At 40.3% G+C, this 22214-nt stretch overlaps 3 protein-coding genes across 11 annotated transcripts; 2 read left to right on the top strand and 1 right to left on the bottom strand.

Moving 5' to 3' along the window:
* Window positions 1-99: 99 nt before the first annotated feature.
* Window positions 100-2078, top strand: TIMM8B (translocase of inner mitochondrial membrane 8 homolog B). The gene is made up of 2 exons (XM_086339213.1): window positions 100-206; window positions 1686-2078. The coding sequence occupies exons 1-2, from the start codon at window positions 123-125 to the stop codon at window positions 1851-1853; spliced, it is 252 nt and encodes an 83-aa protein (XP_086195339.1). The 5' UTR covers window positions 100-122; the 3' UTR covers window positions 1854-2078.
* Window positions 1994-14727, bottom strand: NKAPD1 (NKAP domain containing 1). 9 transcript variants are annotated; one of them, XM_086339203.1, is made up of 8 exons: window positions 14383-14488; window positions 13821-14068; window positions 12932-13008; window positions 9773-9979; window positions 7769-7869; window positions 6091-6240; window positions 5098-5151; window positions 1994-4666 (listed from the first exon to the last, which is right to left on the bottom strand). In XM_086339203.1, the coding sequence occupies exons 5-8, from the start codon at window positions 7849-7851 to the stop codon at window positions 4162-4164; spliced, it is 792 nt and encodes a 263-aa protein (XP_086195329.1). In that variant the 5' UTR covers window positions 7852-7869; window positions 9773-9979; window positions 12932-13008; window positions 13821-14068; window positions 14383-14488; the 3' UTR covers window positions 1994-4161. The 9 variants fall into 9 exon arrangements, with proteins under 9 accessions (XP_086195329.1, XP_086195328.1, XP_086195331.1 ...); XM_086339202.1 differs by lacking the exon at window positions 13821-14068 and having other exon boundaries at window positions 14383-14588; XM_086339205.1 differs by lacking the exon at window positions 13821-14068 and having other exon boundaries at window positions 1994-4663; window positions 14383-14497.
* Window positions 14728-14738: 11 nt separating this feature from the next.
* PIH1D2 (PIH1 domain containing 2) lies at window positions 14739-21499 on the top strand. Its single transcript, XM_086339195.1, has 6 exons — window positions 14739-14773; window positions 15788-15990; window positions 16394-16517; window positions 16949-17194; window positions 18449-18714; window positions 20454-21499. The coding sequence occupies exons 2-6, from the start codon at window positions 15814-15816 to the stop codon at window positions 20586-20588; spliced, it is 948 nt and encodes a 315-aa protein (XP_086195321.1). The 5' UTR covers window positions 14739-14773; window positions 15788-15813; the 3' UTR covers window positions 20589-21499.
* Window positions 21500-22214: the final 715 nt, after the last annotated feature.

The following is a 22214-nucleotide window of genomic DNA, read 5'->3' as shown; positions in this document are numbered from 1 at the left end:
CCCGCGACAAGGAAGAAAACATGGAAACGGAAAAGGCCGCGTGAACCGGAAGTTGGGGTTGGCGCGGGCCCGCCGCACATGCGCAGATAACTCTTCGGAAGGTCGGTAACTGGACACGGAAGATGGCGGAGCTGGGTGAGGCGGATGAAGCCGAGTTGCAACGCCTGGTGGCGGCCGAACAGCAGAAAGCGCAGTTCACTGCACAGGTGCGGGGATATGGACTAGTGTGAAGAGAAAGGAGGGTGAAGTACAAGTCCCAGGCACTCGCGGAGCTCTGAACGCTGGCGGCGTGGGGCGGCCGCCAGCCGCTCCGTGCTTGCTGCGCGTGGTTCTGCTCACTAAAGAAACGAGTCGCTTCTGCCGCTGGTTACCTGCAGTGCTCAGGTGCCCTGTGAGCCTAGCGTAGGGGAAAGAGAAAGTGTAAAGCGAAGCAAAAAGGTTCGGGTGACGCAAGTGCACGGAAGCCTAGTTTGGTGGCGAGCTCTCTCGGCTGGCATTGGGAGGACCCAGCTTCTCATACTGCTCTGTCCCTTACAGGCCACGTGCCCCTAAACAAAATACCCATCCACCGTAGGTCTTGGTTTCACAGTCGCCTGCTGCCTCACAGGATGTCGAGGATCATATGCAATGTATTTGAAAACGATAGAGTAGTAGAGCATCATTGGATAAAAGTGGGCTGAAGTAGTCAGTGTAGACTTAGGTAGAACAAGAGCTTCGGAGCATAGTTCCAGCCCCGGCTTTGACCTTTACTAGCTGCATGATTTTGGACGTATTACTTACCCTGCCTCTTAAATGGAGGTCACAGTCATCCTTTAGGACCGCAAAAAGAATTGACTTAACTACTTAGTACCCCAGCCTCCCGAAATAGCTAAGCCCTTGGTAAATGGTTATTCCCCGCTTTTGCGGGCAGTGGAGGTGGTGGGAATGGGAGGGCTCGCGGAAGATAAGTGGCAAGAACCCTGGTTGGAAATCTTTGGGTCCTGAACATTTTGAAAGCGCACACATTTTCTGTGCTTCTGTGTGCATTTTTCTGTAGATTGGGTCCGTAACCTTCATTGGATTCTCACATATATCCCTGACCCCCCAAAAGGTTAACGACTTAAGAACTGCTTAGGAATAGGCTTAGAATGAGAGGAGTGCAGTGGTTTGGGGGAATTAATTGGTACCATAGCTTTCCCAGCTTACACTGGTGTCAGTTTGGAAATAAAGAAGGTATCAATCCTGCCTGCAGTTTTACAATCTGATTAAGGAAGTGACGCAGAAAATAATCGTGCTCTCAAGGAGGTGATAATAAACTGGAAAAACCTTTAGGGAGGAGTGTTGAGGGCCAAATTAAGTATGCTATGTATGGACCTACCTCATTGAAACACATTGGTTGGGTGTTAAATAAGGGAGTGCCCTGAGTGGCTGACAGAGAAACTGATGCATTAGGCCAGCACTGGGGTGACTTGGTCGAAAGTACCTATTTTTCAGTTACTAAGGAGAAAAATAGACAAGGAGAGGATGAAAGTATTGTTGCAGGGTAGGAATGAGGAGTTGGACTGTATTGGTGACAAATTAGGAAGTGAGCAAAGAGTCAAAGAATGGTTTAGTCAGGTGACAGAAAATGAGAAAAGTGGGAAGGAAATTCATAGATAAGGCCTGTCAGCAGACCCCAAGTGGTTACTGTTTTTCTTTCCTCTTAGGTGCATCACTTCATGGAGCTATGTTGGGATAAATGTGTGGAGAAGCCAGGGAATCGCTTAGACTCTCGTACTGAAAATTGTCTCTCTAGCTGTGTGGACCGCTTCATTGACACTACTCTTGCTATCACCAGTCGGTTTGCCCAGATCGTACAGAGAGGAGGGCAGTAAGCCACCCCTGGAAGAGTAACAGCAGCAGCCAAGGACTGATTAAGCAGCCTGAAGGGCCTGCGGGGGAAGGCGGCCAGTCTGTCGGGTTGGCTTCAGGCAGCTACCAAGCCCGTTGGTGCTAAAAAGGAACAGATCAGATGTTCAAAAAGTGAAATTTATTTATTGGGAATTCAGAAATTCCATCTTGTATCACAACAGTTTATTCAATAAATGTGAATTCTCCAACTCTCTTTTTTAAATCCCATTTTAGGATTTAATATATAGATCTCTGATTGGTAGGAACATTACAATTAAGTATGTTCCAAGGCCATTAGTAGTGCAAATGAGAGATCTTAGGTTTTGAAGAGCCATCCTAAGCCATATTTAAGGGGGTGGGAAGAACCATCAAAAGCCTTAGCCTAAGGCATCAGAGAGAATTTGGGGTTGAGAAAGGTGAAAACAGAAAACAGCTTTATTGCTTATACATGACCAAGAAAAGGTAAACATGGCAAAAAGCAAAACAGGCAAGATGTGTGTTCACTGGGAAAGAGGCCTGCTAGTATGAGACGAAGAGAAAGTCAAGACCTAAACAGAATCAACTTCCTGGAGAAGCCTGGTTCCACTGGCCCATCTTCCTGAGTCTGCGCTTAGAATCAAAACTTTTAGAGCACAGAAACAGTGCTAAAAAACAAACCCAGGAGCTGAAAACTCCTTCCCACAAAGATTTCACTTACACCAAGAAGAAAACAATTGCTTTAGGTTAAGAGGTAGTAATTATAGACTGTTCTTCCCTACTTGGGCCCTTAATCTCAATGTTAAAAATATGCACCATGGAACATCTGCAACAGTACCAAAGTACTAATATTTCAAATAAATATCCCAAAAGGTAGCACCTGCTTAGAGTCAAGGGCTAGGGAACCTCTGGCCAACTGTTTATGACTAAGCATTTTATTAGAAATCTGTTCTGTAAAGAGAACAATTTAATAGTTCAGAGCTACAAAATATTACCACCTCATGGAATGTTGTCATAGGCTATTGCTGGTGTCATACACTGTCAGGCTACCATGAAGTATTTCTGTATTACACATGGGGAAAGTTCCAGGGAGGCTGACTTACCTGCTCCAAACCTCGTAACCAACTAATGGCAGAACCAAGACAAAAAGTCTGAGCTTTCAAGATTTTTACTCAGCCCATGAAGTGACAGCCAGGAAAAAACAATGTCACTTGTTCTGCCATAGTAAATAAAACTCACTTGTGTTCTGCCAGCCTTCTTCCAGCGAGTTTAGTTTCTTAAGAGTTAACATAGTAGGATCACCGTATTATAGCACAGGGAAATAACAAGATCTTTGCTTGGTGCTTTAATCCAAAGGCAGACTAGGAAGAAATGGATATGTCCCTGAGAAGCCTATTCATTTTGGAATCGATTCAACCTAGTTTCAAGGGAAATCTACAAGTTCATTAACTAAGAAATGAACAAGGAAGACAACATTTAAATGGCTGTTGCTGCCCTGAATCCTTTTCAGTGCACAATGAGATAGCACGACTGATGCCTAATTCTTCATTTGGTTAAGGACTTACCCAAGACAACTTACCCAAGAAATAATTTTGAATACAAGTGCATTTAGGCAATAAACAGTGAAACTGGAAAACCTTTTACTATCCAATCACCCATGTTTAGGGGTATACTGAGTATAGCCACAGACCCTGTCCAGCAGGGAAATATGACAAAAACCCCTAGTTTCTACCAGTAACAGCTGTCTAAGGATGTTACCATGAATTGAAAATGTTTGTTCTTATGCTCATTTCCTTATTAAGTAAACTGGACCACATCTGTGGGGCCAAAATACAGAAAAGATCAAAGCACCAAAGCTAAAGACAAACTGTGGCACCTATTATATAATAAACAAGAGCAACACGATATTTCCTCTTCATACCATTCTATATAGCACTAGCTCAATCCATCTCTTGACCCCAGCCCTTGCTTTCCCCAAATTCAACACTGTGACTGGTATACCCAGGTCTTTACTGGATTCAACTTTCTGGGTCCTTTAATTTGCTGCATATGCACTCTACCCTAAATGTGATTAATCACAAAAAATAATCTCTTCAAGAAACCTTCATAACAAAATAACGGATTCCCTATTAACAGTAAGAGGATCAAGTTTAACAGGCCAAACTAGACAAGACGTCTGTCAGAACATATATAGATGGCACAGGACAGCTCTAACCTCAGGCCCTGTGCCGAGCAGTAGCGTCACTGGCAAACCCCAAGGTGTAAGAACTGTAAATATCCAGAGTCATGCAGAAAACATGAATGCTGCTTTCTCATTTAGTCATCCTCTGAACTCTCGGCAGACCTTTCATCTGTAGCCACTTTCCAATTTGTGCGTTTGTTTGTCCTCTCCTGTATTTCATTGTTAACTACAGGGATGTGGGCTTTTTTCTCTCTCTTTTTCCTTTTGGTTTTCTTAGTGTCTCTCTCCTCACTTTCCTCAGAACTGCTGGATGCAGAATCATCTGATGGGGAAGTGTCACTCTCTGCCTCTAATAAAGGAGATTTCTTGAGAGACTTTTTCCTGGATTTTTTCTTGCGTTTGTGTGGTTGCTTCCTTTTCCTGGTACTAGAAGCCCCAGTTTCTTCCGAGAACTCGCTTGAGGAATCTGCTGTTATATCTGTGGCTTCCTTTTTGCTCTTCTTCTGTTTTTTGTGTGACTTCTTTTTCTGCTTTTTTTTGTGGGACTTCTTTGACTTCTTGTGTTTGTGAGATTCATGGGTAGATGATTTTACCTGGGGAGATGTTTTTTTCCCATTGGTAATATCTTGCTGATCACTACTAATAAAAAAGAAAAACTGCTTTACTGTAGAAAATATAAAGTGTATTTATATAATTTTTATATTCTGCTTTCGAAATGGGAAGTTGGGGTTAACCTCTGAATTTTAAATAAAAACTTTGATACAAGCTTACCATCAGACTTTATCACTGAGTTTTGTTTCTTCATTTTTAAAATGAAGATAAAAATCTTCATCTGCCATACTGAGTTACTGTATGGAACACTGTATATAAAACCGACATGCTACAGATATGCCAAATGTCAGGGAAAGGCAAAATATCAGTCCTCTCCCAACTAAACTGCCTATTTCTCTGGTTACATTTTTAATGGCAAATGTCATATACTTGGTAAAAAATTAGGAACTTCATTTATAATTCAGACATTGTACTAATCTTAGTTTCTAAGTTTTTTCCAGTAAGCCTACTTGCCTTACCTGTCTGTTTCAAATTCTTCAGGGTATAACTCTTTATATCCACTGTGGCCCCATCTGTAAGATAACGTTTTATTACACATATTACTAAATCAATGCATACATTTCTTAAAACTAAGACAAATTAGACTTAGAAGTGTATACATACACAGACACACACAGAACAAAAAAAGATATGGAAGAGCCAACACCACATTTATAGATCAGTAACTTGGTTACATTTTCCATACTATACACTCTAATTTCAGAAACAAAGGATTCCTTTATCCATTTGTAAGAAAACTTGCCATTCTCTTCCTTGAAACACTGAGGAACTCTTAATATGCTGCTCTTCAGTTGTGAAATACTTCTCTAAAAGCACTTTATAACATAATGCTGTCTACCTTGGGACAACTTTTTTGAATAAGTTAATTGAGGTATAATCCATATACCATAAAATTCACCCATTTAAAGAGTATGATTCAGTGGCTTTTAGCATATTCAGAGTTGTGCAACCATTACCACTATGATTTTATAATATTTTCATCACCCCAAAAAAAAACAATCCCCCAAAAAAACATCAGCAGTTATTCCACTCCTCCATCTCCTACAGCCCATGGCAACCACTAATCTACTTTCTTTTTTTTTTTTATTTTTTAATTTTATTTTATTTTTAAACTTTACATAATCTTATTAGTTTTTCTCTATAGAATCATATAATAAGTGGCCTTTTGTGTCTGACTTTTCTCACCTGGCATAACGTTTTCAAGGTTCATCCATGTTCTAGCATGTAACGTACTTTATTCCTTTTACTGCCAAATAGCATTCCATTACCATTCCATATACCGCATTTTGTTTATCCATCCATTAACTGACAGACATTTGGGTTTCCACTTTTTTGGCTATTATGAGTATGTTATGAACACTTCTGTAATAAGCTTTTGCAGGGATAATTTTTAAAAAGTACACATTCTCAAGCCAAATATCACTAATGGTCATAAGAATTTAGTCACAGACCTGTCTGGCATGTTAGCTTCATAATCATATAACTTCTTGTTCCAGGATTTAGCCTTAAGAAAACCATCATCCAGTGCTCCACAAATTTCATTCTTTGGCCTCCAGTAGTCTCTTTGACTTTCTTCATCAAAACCATCACTGCGCATCCGGCTATAAGAGAAAAGAGAAGAACTTTTAGATACAGAAGCAATCTGTAAGGTTACTTTATGGAATATCATGCACAAAACTCACTGAACAAGCTAAAAGGAGACCAAAACAATCTAATACTTTTTTTATAACCTGATACTTAAAAATATATATATCTTTTTAACATTATGTCCTTCCTTAATTTGTACAGTTATAGAATGAAAATATGATCATCACTACCCCTCCTACTGCAAAGGACAGACAAAATAACTTTTGGACTGAGGCATGTTATACCTCACTCACTGATTCTGAAGGAAGCAGACCAATAATCACAGCTGGGGACATCTCAAACTGCCCCAGTGATTTTGAGATACACTCCCTTCCCTAACACCAGCTCCTACTGTAATTAGATCACAGTAACAGTGGTAGCAAGGTGTAACCCATGAATATATTGAACTAGAAAAACAGTTAAGAACTACTAATCTAGCCTGTGCCTACAAAATCCCACTAACAAGTCACTAAGCCAGCTAAGAGGTTATCAAAAATGTTTAAGGGCCTCCTACATGCCTATGAGGCACTGTTACAGCTGCAGGACTATAATGGGAAATGAGCCAATCAAAAAACTGCCCCTAAAGAAATTATGTTTTAAAGACTTATTCATCATGACAGGCATTAATAATCCACTCCAAAAGAACAGTATTTTGTTCTGGAATGTTACTTGGAATTGAATAACCAACACAAATCATCATCTGCACTAAGTACTTCCAAATTCTCAAAGAACCATCCTCAGAGAGAAAACAGACTGAAAAGGTATTTATTTGTATGTTGAGACCCTGCCATGTTTACCATGGATACCCTGAATACTTTCTTGTGGAAAACTATTCACACACAATCACTCCAAAGTCCACACACTCAGCAGGCACACTCCTTAAATATCTCACTATTATTAACCATGTTCCTGGATGGCTTTAGAAATCAGCATTGATAACTTTATAGTCATTTTTCATACAACAGCTCTACACCAATAGGCATATGAGGCCCAGGAGATGTTCCAACACTCTGACATTCCTATACGTCCACAGGTAAGACAACTAAGCCTACATAATCTTTCATACTCACACTCAAATTATTAAGAAGGTAATGTGAAAGGTTGTGTGACTAAGACAGTGAGTAGATAAAGAAAACACAGAGAGAGGATGAAAGACTAAAAAGGCAAAGGTGTGAATGATCAGCTAAGTGACCATAACATGCTCATAGAAAATCTTAAGTCAAAAGCCATCAGGTAAGGTCAGAATCCATAGAATCCTTAACGTTTACAATTGTTCAAGGCAGAATTTTTAAGTTCTCCATTCCAAATAAGTACAAAGAGTGGGGCTATATGCATCATAGCCATTACCTGTATGCTTGAGTCAAGATTTATGAAAAAAGGAAAGTCTTAAAAGACTCACAGAACTGAATTCATCTATCTTTAGCACACCATCATATTTTTAAACAAAAGTTGATGATTCTGAATGAGATGAGAGTATTTTGGTTCTCAGAGTTGCAACTTCACCTTGAACTGCTGGGTAACATTCTCCTTTTGGTCCCCCGGTAAGCATCATCCATCTGTTTCTCCAGTTCTCTTATTTTCCACATATCTGATTCCTCTTGTATCTGGATTTAAAAAAAAAAAAAAGACAGACAAATAAGTTACTAGAACTTCCCCGGTGGCACTGTAGATAAGAATCCACATGCCAATGAAGAGGACACAGGGTCGATCCCTTGTCTGGGAAGATTTCACATGCTGCGAAGCAACTGAGTCCTTCTGCCACAACTACTGAGCCCGTGCTCTGGAGCCTGAAAGCCCCAACTACTGAGCTCATGTGCTGTGCACCCAGACCCTGTGCTCTCCAACGAGAGAGGCCACCAAAATGAGAAGTCCATACAACGAGTAGTCCCTGTGCAAAGCAATGAATACCTAGTTCAGCCAATAAATAAACTTATTTTTAAAAAATAAGTTAATAAAAATAACACTTTACATCACAGAAAAGTAATTGCAAATAAAGTCTGCACTAGTTATTGGATTACAAACTGTGTTTTGATCAGGAACCTGGGAAACAAATTCTGGTTTCTCTAGAGTGCTTAAACAATCCAACTCAGTAAATCTCAATTATGTAGAATTCTGCAGCAACAAGAGCTTTTTAACCCCTGCATAGATACACTCTTCACCTTATTAACCAAGTATGCTGCAGTTAGAAAACGATAATCCCTTATGTTTCTAAAATGCTTTGTGATTTTAATTGTATCATCTCTATTGAATTTTAAGCAATCTTACAAGGAAAGCAAAAAAAAGGTACTATTACTACATTTTACTGAGAAGAAACAAAAGCTCATAGATTTTTACCAAAGTCAAAAAGCCAATAAAGACTGGTCTTTCAACTTTCTAGGCTATGTCTCTTTTACAACACAGTAATTTTTGTTAAAAACAAAGCAAAACAAAACAAATAGCATGAGAACTGTTAGACAATTTCCTGAAAAGCAGAGTACAGCTGCACAAAGAACAATCAGCTATTTCTAAGCCCTCCTATAATATTCTGTTAAATTTGCACTCAATTTACCTTTTTTAATCACTGTTTTCAAATATAAGCTTACCATCCAAATAGGAGAGGTTTAAAGCAATTGCAGAAGCTGCTTATGTAACAGCTACACGCTCACTCACAATCAAAATATCAGGGGATAGGACAATAATAACATCTGCAATCTAATTAGGAGTTGCATTTTTTCATATTGTTCAAGAGAACACACTGGTCATAGCAAACACCCTCTTCCAACAACACAAAAGATGACTCTACACATGGACATCACCAAATGGTCAATACCAAAATCAGACTGATTCTACTTTTTGCAGCCAAAGATGGAGAAGCTCTATACAGTCAGAAAAAACAAGACCAGAAGCTGACTGTGGATCAGATCATGAACTCCTTATTGCAAAATTCAGACTTAAAGAAAGTAGGGAAAACCACTAGGCCATTCAGGTATGATCTAAATCAAATCCCTTATGATTATACAGTGGAAGTGACAAATAGATTCAAGGGATTGCATCTAATAGACAGAATGCCTGAAGAACTATGGATGGAGATTCCTAACACTCGTATAGGAGGCAATGATCAAAACCAACCCCAAGAAAAAGAAATGCAAAAAGGTAAAATGGTTGTCTGAGGAGGCCTTACAAATAGCTGAGAAAAGAAGAGAAACAAAAGGCAAAGGAGAAAAGGAGAGATATATCCATCTGAATGCAGACTTCCAACGAATATCAAGGAGAGTTAAGGAAGCCTTCCTCAGTGATCAATGCAAAGAAATAGAGGAAAACAACAGAATGGGAAAGACTAGAGATCTCTTCAAGAAAATTAGAGATACCAAGGGAACACTTCATGCAAAGATGAATGCAATAAAGGACAGAAACAGTATGGACCCAACAGAAGCAGAAGATATTAAGAAGAGGTGGCAAGAATACACAGAAGAACTGTACAAAAAAGATCTTAATGACCCAGATAACCACGATGGTGTGATCACTCACCTAGAGCCAGACATCCTGGAATGTGAAGTCAAGTAGGACTTAGGATGCATCACTATGAACAAAGCTAGTGGAGGTGACGGAATTCCAGCTGAGCTATTTCAAGTCCTAAAAGATGTTGTTGTTAAGTTCTGCACTCAATATGCCAGCAAATTTGGAAAACTCAGCAGTGGCCACAGGACTGGAAAAGGTCAGTTTTCATTCCAATCCCTAAGAAAGGAAATGCCAAAGAATGCTCAAACTACTGCACAATTGCACTCATCTCACAGGCTAGCAAAAGTAATGCTCAAAATTCTCCAAGTTAGACTTCAACAGTGTGTGAACCAAAACTTCCAGATGTTCAAACTGGATTTAGAAAAGGCAGAAGAACCAGAGATCAAATTGCCAACATCTTTTAGATCACAGAAAAAGCAAGAGAATTCCAGAAGAACATCTATTTCTGCTTCATTACTACTCTAAAGCTTCTGACTGTGTGGATCATAACAAACTGTGGAAAATTCAAGAGTTGGGAATACCAGACCACCTTACCTGCCTCCTGAGAAATCTGTATGCAGGTCAAGAACCAACAGTTAGAACCAGACGTGGAACAACATACTGGTTCCAAATTGGGAAAGGAGTACTTCAAGGCTATGTATTATCACCCTGCTTATTATTTTTTGGGGGGGAGTACATCATATGAAATGCCAAGCTGGATGAAGCACAAGCAGGAATCAAGACTTCAGGGAGAAATATCAATAACCTCAGATATGCAGATGATATCACCCTTATGGAAGAAAGCAGACAGGAACTAAAGAGCCTCTTGATGAAAGTCAAAGAGGAGAGTGAAAAAGCTGGCTTAAAACTTAACATTCAAAAGACGAAGATTACGGTATCTGGTCCCATTACTTCATGGCAAATAGATAGGGAAACACTGGAAACAGTGGCTGACTTTATTTTTGGGGGCTCCAAAATCACTGCAGATGGTGACTGCAGCCATGAAATTCAAAGATGCTTGCTCCTTGGAAGAAAAGTTATGACAAACCTAGACAGCATATTAAAAAGTAGAGACATTACTTTACCAACAAAGGTCCATCTAGTCAAAGCTATGGTTTTTCCAGTAGTCATGTATGGATGTGAGAGTTGGACCATAAAGAAACCTGAGCACCAAAGAATTGATGTTTTTGAACTGCAGTGCTGGAGAAGACTCTTGTGAGTCCTTTGGACTACAAGGAGATCAAAGCAGTCAATCCTAAAGGAAATCAGTCCTGAACATTCATTGGAAACACTGATGCTGAAGCTCCAAAACTTTGGCCACCTGATCAAAGAGCTGATTCACTGGAAAGACCCTGGTGCTGGGAAAAACTGAAGGTAGGAAGAGAAGGGGATGACAGAGGAGGAGACGACTGGATGGCATCACTGACTCAATGGACATGAGTTTCAGCAAGCTCCAGGAGTTGGTGATAGACAGGGAAACCTGGCGTGATGCCATCCATGAGGTCGCAGAGTTGGACATCACTGAGAAACTGAACTGAACTGAAACAGAAGTTGCACAGAGTTCACCAAAGACAACTAAAGTTTTGACCTCATCTGCTCTCATGACCTCTATCACTTGGTGCATCAGTAACCCTCAAACCTTTATATCCAGTCTCAATTTTTCTCCTTTCCTCCAAGTCTAAGTTGCCAACTGTCTGGATATCCTATAAGCACCTTACCATCAACATGTTCAAAACCAAATTAATTACCTTTCCCATCATATCTGTCTCTTATTTTATTCCCTATCTCAATTAATTGCATCATCATCATCATTCACCCAGTCACACAAGGTGGTTATACTTGATTCTAGAATTATCACTATCATCCAATCAATCATCAAATTCCTTGAACTCCAGTCCCTAAATTCTTCATCTTCATCCCTACTATCACTGTTTTCATGTGAATCCCTCATCATCTCTCACCTGAAATACTACAACTATCTCCTAACTGGCCTCTCTACTATTTCAACCCATCTGATCTATCCCCTCCCCAGCTAACAAATCATCTTTCTAAAATATAAATACAGTGAAACAGTGACTGACTTTATTTTTCTGGGCTCCAAAATCACTGCAGATGGTGAATGCAGCAATAAAATTAAAAGATGCTTACTCCTTGGAAGGCAAGTTATGACCAACCTAAATAGCATATTAAGAAGCAGAGACACTACTTTGCCAGCAAAGGTCCATCTAGTCAAGGCTATGGTTTTTCCAGTGGTCATGAATGGATGTGAGAGTTGAACTATAAAGAAAGCTGAGCATCAAAGAATTGATGCTTTTGAGCTGTGGTGTTGGAGAAGACTCTTGGAGAGTCCCTTGGGCTGCAAGGAGATTCAACCAGTCCATCCTAAAGGAGATCAGTCCTGGGTGCTCACTGGAAGGACTGATGCTGAAGCTGAAACTCCAATACTTTGGCCATCTGATGCGAAGAGCTGACTCATTGGAAAAGACCCTGATGCTGGGAAAGATTGAGGGCAGGAGGAGAAAAGGACGACAGACGATGAGATGGTTGGATGGCATCATCGACTCAATGGACATGGGTTTGGGTGGACTCCGGGAGTTGGTGACGGACAGGGAGGCCTGGCATGCTGCGGTTCATGGGGTCGCAAAGAGTAAGACACGACTGAGTGACTGAACTGAACTGAACATCTCAAACCTTGCTTTAAAATATTTAATGGTTTCTTTATTGCCTACAGGAAATAGTCTGATCTCCAAGCATCACAATCCAACTCTAATTCACCACTCAAGCCTCACCTTCTGCCATTATCTCCCAAATTCTCTACGTTATAGATGCATACAATTTCTTACCCTAACTGCTTCATGCTCCTTACCATATACTACTACATGATGTTTCCTCTGTGCTGAATGATCTTTGACATCTGATAAACTTGAACCTGTTCATCAAGAACTAGTTCAAATATCAGCAGTTCAAATACCACCCATTCTGTGAAGCCTTTCCCAATTTCCCAAGGCAGATTTCATTATTCCTTCCTCAGTGGATGAAAGCACTTTGTGTATGTCTACATTACAATACTTACCAAATTATATTCTATTTATTTTATTTATCTTTGTCTCTTCCAGCTGTACAAAAATCCCTCCAAGCACACTGTTTGCCCTCCTTAACCATGAGGAATAACTAAGGTGTATCTCTAACCTTATTGTGAGCATCTGTGTGCCGGATGACATTTCTCAGGAGGACTTTCCCCAAAGGAACTCGGGACATTCTTCAACCTGAAATGAATCAATAAGTAACATTTAATAATTTAATATATTATATTTTATCACTATGAAGCATGAGATAAAGAAAAGATTACTGAACTAGAAGTCAGTGGTCCTGAGGAATAGTTTTTCCTTCACCATTAAAAGGGGAAAACACCTGTCCACACTAATGTGAGGATGAAAGGAGATAATGTACATTGGAGTTCTCTGAAACTGCACCAAATTAAGTGCTTTCAAGAGCACCATTTTATTTAATCGTTAAAATAACTGTTTTATTTTCCCTGGTGGCTCAGATGGTAAAGCGTCTGTCTGCCTGCAATGAGGGAGACCGGGGTTCGATCCCTGCGTCAGGAAGATCCCCTGGAGAAGGAAATGGCAACCCACTCCAGTACTCTTGCCTGGAAAATTCCATGGACAGAGGAGCCTTGTAGGCTACAGTCCATGGGATCGCAAAGAGTCGGACACGACTGAGTGACTTCACTTCACTTCACCTTCATTCCTTTTCTGTAGATGACATTCCCTTAAAGCCATACCTTGCCCCAGGGCACACAGTCCAGGGCAAACAAAATTCAGATTAGAAATCAATTCCCAAATCTCAATTAGTTTGCAGTTAAACACCTAGATTTAACAGCGTCAGGGCCACAAATGTGAACAGTAAAAAAAACTGACCCCTAAAAACATCAACTGCAAAGATGCCCTACACTGCTTCATTCAAGGGAATTTTATGTTCTATTTTGTCCAGAAGCCTCCAAAAAATAAATGACAGAGATATTCACGTGTGTAGCTATCAGGGGCTTTGGGCAACCACCCCACCGCTCACTCACCCCTCGATCCTGAGGAAATCAGGCATCTTGTTAGTGTGAGACGAAGAACCATTCCATTACAAGATCTCCTCCGACCCAGGAAGCCAAGGAGTCAGGGCTCAAAGGCAGCTCTGCAGCTTCACCCGAGTCCTTCGTGAAAACGCAGCCTTCCCACCGGTTATTCCGCCCTCACCCGTGGCCCAGGTCACGGCCGCCGTTCCCTCAGCCCAGGCCGACAGGCAGATTTCTCTCCGGACTGAGGCCGGGGGCTGCTCCGGAGCGGAATTCGGGCGGCCGGGTTGGCTGGGGCATTCCCCGCTCACGTTCGTCTGGGACTATCCCAGGGGTTGGGTTTCACTCCCCAAAAAGGGATAAGGACGCTTTGGACGGGTACGACCCTCGACTGGGCCCTAAGCTGTATCTAGAGTGGCTGAAGTGGGGGTGGGGAGGGGAGCTTCCAAGTGGAAGAGAAACTACCCCTATCTTCGTCACCGGGACCCTTGCTCCCCAGCGGCCACGGGGCTCCTGGTAACCTTCCTTCCAAACGCCCTCCCCACAAAAACACACACAAACACACCCATACCGTGCGCCGCAGCCTCGCGTGGCGGGGTTGGGGGGGAGGAAGCTCTCTGGGAGAAGAGGGAGCTGACTTCCCTTCCAGGCCGGAAGTGGTGCTCACGGGAAATTCTTCCCACCAAAAGAAGTCCCGAGGATTCCCACAGAAGGGTTTCCAGGACACTCTAGAAGTCCTCAGAGGTAGAACGGGAGGCAAAAGGACCTCTTTCCCTCCTGGAAAAGAAGTGGGTCAGGCTAAGCCGAAAAGCAAGCCCAGAACCAAAAGGAGAAGACTCGGGAACTGGATGTAGAAAGATAAGACCTTTCTGTCTGGAGCTTTCCGGACTCAATTAGAGGTTGTCCCAATGTGGTTACCGTGGTAACAGGCGTCGCGTTTTGTCAAGAAACCAAAGGAAGAGGTAGGTTCGCCGACCTCTGGAAAAATTAAATTTCCCATTTAGTCTAATCTTAATGTAGTATTTGGAGAATCCTCCTCATTCTGTGGATGCTGTGAGATACGTCTCCATTGACGGAGGGGGCTTAGAGAGAGGTTATATCCAGTGGTATAAAGAATATTATTCTTGGCAGGTGTTCCAGCCTCTCCGTATTAGCTTACTTAATCCTCACGATAACCCTATGAGATAGGTATTATCGCCTCCATTTCGAGGAGAATAAACTGAGGCACATGTGTAAATTAATTTCTCAAGATCACACAGCTAGTAAATGATAGAGCTAAGAGTGGAATCTCGGCATTCTGGCTGCAGAGTCCATGCTTTTAACTCCTAAACTATGCTGAGGATTGAGAAAGTCTCATGTGACCCTCAACCCACAGCACACTTCTAGCAAATTCAGGCCCCAGTTAGCATATACCCGGGTGTTGAAACAAGAAAATCCCAAGAAATTCAAACTTTAACTGACCTCTCAAGCGGAGAAGGCACTGGCGACCCACTCCAGTACTCTTGCCTGGAAAATCCCATGGACGGAGGAGCCTAGTAGGCTGCAGTCCATGGGGTCGCGAAGAGTCGGACACGACTGAGCGACTTCACTTTCATGCATTGGAGAGGGAAATGGCAACCCACTCCAGTGTTCTTGCCTGGAGAATCCCATGGACAGAGAAGCCTAGTGGGCTGCCGTCTATGGGGTCGCACAGAGTCGGACACGACTGAAGCGACTTAGCAGCAGCAGCAAGGCTTGTGATGGTCTATGCAGAGGTTAAGGACTTACTATCTGAGAGAGCATCTTGAGAATGTAAAAAAGGGTACTAAATAGAGTATAAGGAAAAGATAAGACAGTGCTGATCCATAATCTTTTAGGCACTGGTGTTAAGAATAGCTGTCAACTTCAACGAAACAGCCCCTGAACTGTTCCTCCTCCCCCCAAAGAATAGATTTGAGGGGAGATTTTTTTCTTCCTTAAGTCATGTCTTTCCACAGGCTTAAGAGGTCTATTCATCTCAATCATGGAGTCATCCTCAAAGGGTCTGCTTACCCAGGTTACTCAGTTCTGGAACCTCTTAGATGATCTGGCTGAAAGTAACCCTGAGAGCTATCAGAAGTTCATTCAACAGCAGCTCAAAGAGGGGAAAGAGCTCTGTGCTGCCCCAGAACCACAGCTCTGTCTACAAACCAGGATCCTGGTATGTAGAGTTGGTGCCCAGAGAAAGGAAGTCCTGATTGAAATGGTCCTGGAATAACCAGACAATGGCTTACCCTTAGCTATTACTACTTCAACATAAGAACATTGAGGGAAACTGTCACTCTGAATAATGGAAAATTGAATGTAATGTGAAAGTGTTGATGGAATAAGAATGGGAATTTCATATTTGACACATTTTGGAGATCCCCAAATCAGTCATTTTTCTGCTAGAATAAAAATCAAAAGTAATGTAATTATTTAATAGAGAATAACATAGTTGGAGATTTTTCAAATAAAGAGAACTTATTTGGTTGGGGAGGTAACTCTGTGATGAGTTACCTTTAGGATATTTTTTAAAATTTTAAAAACTGGATTTTGAGACATGCAAATTTTTTGCTTTCTAGAAACCGAAAGAAAAATTACTTTTTATCAACCTATGTCAGTGGAAAAGGATCCCAGCTCCAGAATCAGCCACTCATCCAGTACCTCTAAGTATTGGCAGACCAGAAGATATATCTGAGACATCAGGTACATAGAATTATGGGAGAGAAAGCACATTTTAAAAATTGGGATGTGGGAATAAGCATGGGCCAGATTTTACGTGGTAAAAAGGCATTACATATTTGGTCATGGTATAGTCAATGAATAATAAGGGCCCATGGGGTTGCAAAGAGTCGGACACAACTGAGCGACTGAACTGAACTGAATAAAGGTACTTTGTGAAAATTGAATACTATTTAATTTCCTAATAATATGAGCTATTTTAATTCATATAAAATGCCAAGAAATTCTCTAATTGGAATTTTATATATATAGCACCATTGTGATTATCTTTGAAGATACAGAAATAGAATTTATACTTTTCCATCTTTATCAGGATATGACTTAAAATATTACCTGACGATATCATTACTAAAACAAATTGTCTTCATTTCACACCTTCTGAATTACACACACAGATGTTTACACAGTCATCGATGTTGCCTATCATCCTGATGTTCTCCAGGCAGCAGAGAAAGACCAAGTGAAAAAAGATCAACTGATACGGATGGCCATGAGATGCATTGAGGAACAATTCCAATTTACTCTCTCAAACTGTTACTATATTACCAAATTTAGAATAAAAGGAAGCATTCAAAGAATGAAACAAAATCTGATGGGAATCCAAACCAATCCCGCAGACTTAAGAGAGAAAATGAGAAACGGTAAGTTAATGAAATGTAATGGAAAGTGATCTGATTTAAAATGCTTTTTGCTTCTGGTGTACATTTTGCAAACTAGAAGTCGCAATTTTAAAAGATGAGAAATTTAAGATAGAAAAATATAAATATGAGATATTAGAAATATTAGCATGTCCCAACATAGATGCTGGAGAAGGCAATGGCACCCCACTCCAGTACTCTTGCCTGGAAAATCCCATGGACGGCGGAGCCTGGTAGGCTGCAGTCCATGGGGTCGCTAAGAGTTGGACACAGCTGAGCGACTTCACTTTCACTTTCACTTTTCACTTGCATGCACTGGAGAAGGAAATGGCAACCCACTCGTGTTCTTGCCTGGAGAATCCCAGGGATGGGGGAACCTGGTGGGCTGCCATCTGTGGGGTTGCACAGAATCAGACACTACTAAAGCGATTTAGCAGCAGCAGCAGCAGCAGCAACATAGACAGAGGCTTCCCTGATGACTCAGTGGTAAAGGACTTGCCTGCCAATTCAAGAGGCGTGGGTCAGCTCCCCAGGTCAGGAAGATCCCCTGGAGAAGAAAATGGCAACCCACTCCAGTATTCCTGCCTGGGAAATCCCATGGACAGAGAAGCCTGGCAGGCTACAGTCCATAGTGTCTCAAAAGAGTCGGATACAATTTCGTGACTAAACAACAACATAGATGGGCCTAGAGATTATCATACAAAGCGAAGTAAATCAGAAGGAGGAAGACAAATACCATATGATATCGCTTATGTGTGGAATCTAAAAAATGACACAAATGAACCTATCTAAGAAACAGGCTCATAAAGAAAAGACTTGTGGTTGCAAGGGAAAGAGAAATGGGCTGGGAATTTGGGATTAGCAGATGCAAACTATTATATATAGGATGAATAAACAACAAGGTCCTATTGTATGGCACAGGAAACTATATTCAATATCCTATGATAAACCATCATGGAAAAGAATATGAAAAACATGTAACTGGGTCTTTTTGCTATTCCACAGATATTAAACACAACCCTGTACATCAACAATACTTCAATAAAATTTTAAAAAATATTAGCATGTCCTTAAAGATAAATCCTGCAAACTTTTAAACCAGATTGTCTGGTTTAAGAATCTTTTCAGATTCCCAAACCAATTTACCTGCAGCTTTGTCTGCTGTCTTGGCTAACACTACCACTGTTACAGCTCAATGCCTGATAGTATTTCATGTTGATTAATTTTGTGATTTCATTTTCCTTTTTTCAAATAAAGAACTAACCCTTGAAAAGATACGAAGCAGTACTGTGAGCAATTCAGATCAGTTTCCTCAACTTCTACTGCCAGAAGACCAAGTTTCAAGTAAAACAGCATGTCTGATAGAAGAGATTTCTAGTACAGAGATTAAAGTGGAGATGATGAGACCAGCCTATGAATTAAAAATTGTGGCAGATCAGAATGAGAAACCTCTGAAAATTGAATTAAAAGTTGAATTACCTGGTGTTAATTCAGTATCTCTCTGTGACCTTAGTGTTTCTGAGGTAAGCTGAATAGGTAATACTGTAAATTTCTATCAGTCAATAATCACTGTGTTATGCTGCAGTAAAAAAAAAAACTCCACAATCTCAGTGGCTTACAATAATTTGCTCAGGTTACATGTCAACTCATCCTGCTTTGCTCTGTGAGTGCTGCACATTTTAAGATACAAGGTGAAAGAACAATTTTCACTTTAGACAAGTCATTCTGATGGAAGAGGGAAATAGAAATGGTGAAACCATGCAATAGATCCTAAAACTTCCTCTCAGATATGGAATCTATTGCTTATGCTCACATTGTATTGATCAAAGTAAGTCAGAAGGCCAAGTCCTACATCAGTACGGCTGGGAAGAACATTCTTCTCACAAGCAGTCACTGGAAGTTACATAATAAGGATGCATAAATCCTCTTATAAAAGAAAAGCAACAATCTACAGTCTACCACAGTCCACCCTCTTGGTCACAAGTATTTGCTTCTTTTTCCAAGAAAAATATCTCCAATCCCAGTATCAGACTTTGAAGTGCAAGATTTTGCCATCATAATCTGCATTAGACAAAATTTGCATGAACTGCAATGACAAGTTATCTATTTCTGTAACCCCATGCATCAAACAATGTAGAATGGAGACAGAATAACCACAATCCACAGTCTCAATTCAGAAACTGGAAAACTATAAGACACACAGTAGTTATTGATACTCAGCAATTCTAAAATCCTGGTAGGCAGATAGTACAAGGGTCCCTTTCCCGGAGGTAGAGGATGTTCTTGCTGAGGTCCCTTGACAAGCTTCCTTGATTACCTAGCCTCCTAGTTCCATTATTTTCCATGACTTTTAGCTCCATTCTTTGGGAGGTTTTTTTCTCTTTCATAATCTACCTTAGCCATGCCTGAAAAGAGCGTTGAAGACTATGCTGTCATTTGGTGCTGAGGAGCTTACTCAACCTGTTTGCTGCCCATGGAATGTTGAGGCTGAAAGGTTATTTCTCAATTTTATTACTGGTTGAAAATAAAAATTGGTTCCATTTTTCATTCAAGTCTTAAAATTTATGGGCTCTGTATCAGTTCAGTTCAGTCGCTCAGTCGTGTCCAACTCTTTGTGACCCCATGAATTGCAGCACACCAGGCCTCCTTGTCCATCACCAACTCCCGGGGTTCACTCAGACTCACGTCCATCGAGTCAGTGATGCCATCCAGCCATCTCATCGTCTGTCATCCCCGTCTCCTCCTGCCCCCAGTATTCCCTTTCAATTCTTTATATTCCCTTGCAAATTGAGAACTTTTCTAACTTCATCTTTTTGTAGTACCTTGTTAAATGTAGCCAACAGAACCAACGCATGCAAATAACATTCTATTTTCCCATTTCTGTACCTAAAAACACAAGTTAATGAGGTAGATTGTCTTCCAAATTATTGTGCTAAGGGCGTTATCACCATAAAACATAGATCACCATCTTTCCAGTCTCCAGCAAGTTTTCTTGCTGCTTGCTGGTCAGCTGTGAAGTCAATGCCACATAATTTATAATGGCAGCATCCATCTTCTGGTACTGTTATCAATTCACTTTTAATGCACTGAACAACCACCACCTCAGAATCTCAGGGATTTACAATACCTTTACTGCTCATAAGTGGACCCTCTTCTTATGGAAAAGGAGTGAATAACTGGGAACAATAAACCTGTAACAAATTCTAACCAGGAAATACTTTTCTATTTTCATCTTTTAAAATCGCTCTTTATTTTTTTTTAGGATGATATATTGATCGAGGTCTCTGAAAAGTACAGATTATATCTAAACCTTCCAGAATCTGTGGATACTGAAATGACTACAGCAAAATTTATCAAAGAGAAAGCCACTTTAATTGTCACGATGCCATTGGTGTAAGTTAAAAGCATCAAGTATTTGGAGTTTTTTGTGAAAGTCATGTGAATTAGAGGGCCTCCATTATCTGTGAAGAGGTTTATCTTAAAAACTTTTAAGTTTCATTTTCTAGGAGTTTCTTTTGATGGAATGAGATTTTCTCATCAGCTGCTTTTTAAAATTCTTTCTCCTCAAGTAAACTTGGCATTAAGCAGAAACTACCAAAAACAGTACTGCCGTGATATACTTGTTTTGAAGATATTTGTAATGGCCTCAAGTAACTTAAATACCATTTGGGAAAAGTCTGTCTCCAGGTATTATAATATGTAAGAATTCTTTGTTTACTAGTTGAAAACATTTTTGTCTCTAGTAAATTCTTGCATCAGGAATAAATACCAGACTGTGCAAGAAGTTTTTTACTACCAAGATGTACCTTAGCGGTGAAAGCTTCCTCCAGCAGTAAAGATGTAGGACCAGTGTAATGTGTAAACCTTTGCTTCTGTGAACCTCTGTACTTCTATAAAGCAAGCTCTGCCAGGAGTCCAAGCCACCCAGGCCTACCTCCCTTTAATATCAGGTATGGACTTGTCTGTGGATTAGATAAAGCGATGCAGTGACAGTCATTGGGTATTATTACACGTAAGACATAAAATACATCCAACTCTAATTTAAGGCAAAGGGGCTGACTTTGGGACAAGTGCCTTTCTCTTAAGAAAATAACTTTTAAAATACAGAAGTGATGTACTTTTACTCCCATTCATCCATCAGTTCTTTGTTCAATACAGAAGTATGTTTTCCAATTTATATCCAAGTAAGCAACATTCACACCAAACTTTAAACATCCCTTGTCTTTTCTAAATACAAAACACTCTCCTTGTAATTATGTTTCTAATTCAACATAAGGTCTTTAAATAAAGTTCTCATTAATTTTAAAACTTTTAACTTGAGAAACTAAAGTGTGTGATAACAGTAACTGACCTGTGATAATCAGAAATGAGTAATTTTCTTAAACCTGGTGTGGACTTGAATTTTTCTAGCAATAGGATAATTTATAGTTGGAAAGTTTTCTAGAACTGTGATATGCTATACTTATCCTTCAAAAGACCTAGAATACTTTGAGCTTTTCTTCTACAAAATCACTGTCAAACTTAATTTCTATAAGTTCCTATACCTACTTACACAGAAATAGCTGAATCTCTACTCTTGCACTCTCACACTTAGGTGCTACTTACGTCAGGAGTTATGTAATTGTGTACTTATTAATGAGTACAAGATCTAGCATGCTTAACGATAAAATGGTAAACTTACATCCTAGTTTTCCAAAATACCTTCACTTACAACATCTTCACCTCCCCCTCCCTACAAAAAGCAAAACTCTGGTCAGGAAGAGCATCAGCTAATAATGAACAGTTGAGCAGTTTAATCTGAATCTTATCAAGATATTTCTTCTTCAAAACTGAAAACTTTGAGATGGTCATGAATTATCCTTGATTTAGATACCAGACTCTTCTACAAACTTGGCTTTAGAGATTAGGAATCAGTAGTAATTATTTTCTCATGTCCTCCAGAGTTTATGCATTACTGAGTGATGAGAATTCCTTACAGCACATTCCTGGGACCACTCGCACTGGTCAACCTCTGTAGTCCAGG

Source organism: Bos grunniens, chromosome 15, assembly GCF_055505025.1.
Source record: "Bos grunniens cultivar Pamir isolate PY7600 chromosome 15, Bosgru_T2T1.0, whole genome shotgun sequence".
Classification (NCBI taxonomy): Eukaryota; Metazoa; Chordata; class Mammalia; order Artiodactyla; family Bovidae; genus Bos; species Bos grunniens.
The sequence above is the reverse complement of the archived record's forward strand: the minus strand, read 5'-3'. Positions and strand labels throughout refer to the sequence as shown.